Genomic DNA, 2,039 nt, shown 5'->3' on the forward strand with positions numbered 1-2,039 from the left:
ATACCAACTTTATGGGTTTGGGTGGTGAGGATTAAATAAATGAATACAAGTAAAGCATTTAGAATAATGTTCCATGGAGCAAGCATCGCATAAGTGTCAATTATTATTCTGAATATATTTTAGCCCTATTTCATTACCTCTTCTCCCACCAGCATACGTCCACCCCATTCTGCAGATGGGAGGTCTGTGGTTCAGAACAAGGTAACCTCTCTTCAAACGATGCCACAACCTACGTGTAGCGGACCTGCCCGCTGCGGGGAAGACGGAAACTCCAGCTTTGAAGGACTTTGCTCCCAGGGAGTCCTGTCCCGCCCACGCGCTGCCTGTCGGAACCTTTCAGCGTCTCCCTTCTGTTTCCAGCCGGGCGCGCTGGCTCAGCAGCGCCAGGGCTGGAAGTTACTTCCGGCGGCCACACCCCAACGCCGAGCGTCTCCATTTTGGCGGCGCAGGTGGAGACTCGACGAAAACCCGCGGAGTAGCGGAGCGGAGTCAGCAGAACTGTGAGGGCCGAATCGGCTCACCGCACTTTCTCCCTTCCTTCCTCCGCCCGCAGAAGCCGGGGGCTCTCATGGCGGGCTTGGAGGTACTGTTCGCGTCGGCGGCGCCGGCCATCACCTGCGCGCAGGACGCGCTCGTCTGCTTCCTGCACTGGGAGGTGGTCACGCATGGCTACTACGGCTTGGGTGCCGGCGACCAGGTACGCCACGGAGCTGGCCCGGGGCCAGTGTGGAGGCGGTAAGGTGTCTTCTGCCCAAACCCAGAGGACCGGAGGCTCGGTCCAAAGTGCCTGACCTTCCCTCCTCCCAGGTCTGGGTCCTAGGAGTCATGACACCATTGGTACCTTTCGTCTACGGGTCGGGGAGGTGCTCTGTTGTCCCAGCCTAGCTGGCATAACACGATTTGAAAACCCAAGGACAGAAACTCGCTGCAGCACAGGCTGGCAGTCTCCGAGGCCGGGATTGTGCGGATCTGGCAGCGAGACAGGGGTTACTCTCCTGAGTACTCCCCACCTACCCGAACTCCGCCAAGCTCCTTCCCACGCTGCTGGGTGGGGTGGGGCTGTACCCAGAACTGCCCTTCTCATACTGTAGTCGAGCGCCCACCAGATATCTGGATCCAGGCACAGGTATGGGGGGAGGTTGGGCCGACTTAGCTCCAGTCAAGGGCCCCTAGAGCTCAGACACCCTTCACGCTTTACTGAAGGGCCTGGTGCACCCCACTCACCGTTATGGTCTTCACTCAGGCTCCGGGGGAACAACCACCTCCCACACACGGACAGACATGCACCCTGGGTGTAGGGCCAAGTAAGTTTCCTCCCCAACAGCTGTCCCATCCTCAGGCTCTGCCTCTTACAGCAGGGGGCCCTGTGGTCATCCCCACAGAGCCCCAGGACTGGCGGGCCCAGCCAGTCTCACTCATTCTTTGCCGTAGCATTCTCCCATCTTCCCTGCCCCTTCCCTGTGACTCTCCCTCTATACATCATTGTACACACCAGCTTCCTGTGAGAACTGGGCCTGGGCCCCTTACTGCCCCTTCATTTCCCTTCTGCTCCATCCGAGAAAATATCCTCCCATACACACGCTCAGGACTCACTGCCTGCCCCTCACTGTCACTCTCTTCTCGCTCTCAGGACCTAGACCAGCTCTGGGGAGCAGGGCGCTTCACTCCTTTCATCTTACAGTGAGATTTTAACCTCACTCTCATTTCTAACTACTTTAGTTCTCAAATTCCCTAATCCTTTTTTAGTTTCTCAGCTATACATCCAGCGTCTTAATCTTTCCTCTTCTGACACAGAGCTTTAGGGATCCCTCCTCAGACACAGTTTACACATCCTGGGCTCCTAGAGCCAGGTTCGCCCCCCCACCCCCACTGCTCCATTTCTGTGTCCCTTAGAACTCGTGACCAAGACTATCACACCCCCTCATGCTTTACCCTCACCAACGGGAATAAACACAAGAACTGTCATGGATTTTTGGCTCTTCCCCCCCCCCCCCTCCGATCCCAAGTGTCTCACTGGCGCCCCACCACCCCACAGTAAA

General features: G+C 57.0%; 1 protein-coding gene across 1 annotated transcript in view; it reads left to right on the forward strand.

The window, feature by feature from the left end:
• The first annotated feature begins 403 nt into the window (after window positions 1-403).
• The window catches only part of PSMF1 (proteasome inhibitor subunit 1), a 46,569-nt gene continuing 44,933 nt past the window's right edge, over window positions 404-2,039 (forward strand). The window contains exon 1 of the mRNA XM_007118233.3: window positions 404-697. Coding sequence (XP_007118295.1) covers window positions 569-697 — 129 coding nt within the window. The 5' untranslated portion in view covers window positions 404-568. The remainder of the gene's footprint in view (window positions 698-2,039) is intronic.

Source organism: Physeter macrocephalus, chromosome 14 (genome assembly GCF_002837175.3).
Source record: "Physeter macrocephalus isolate SW-GA chromosome 14, ASM283717v5, whole genome shotgun sequence".
Taxonomy (NCBI): domain Eukaryota; kingdom Metazoa; phylum Chordata; class Mammalia; order Artiodactyla; family Physeteridae; genus Physeter; species Physeter macrocephalus.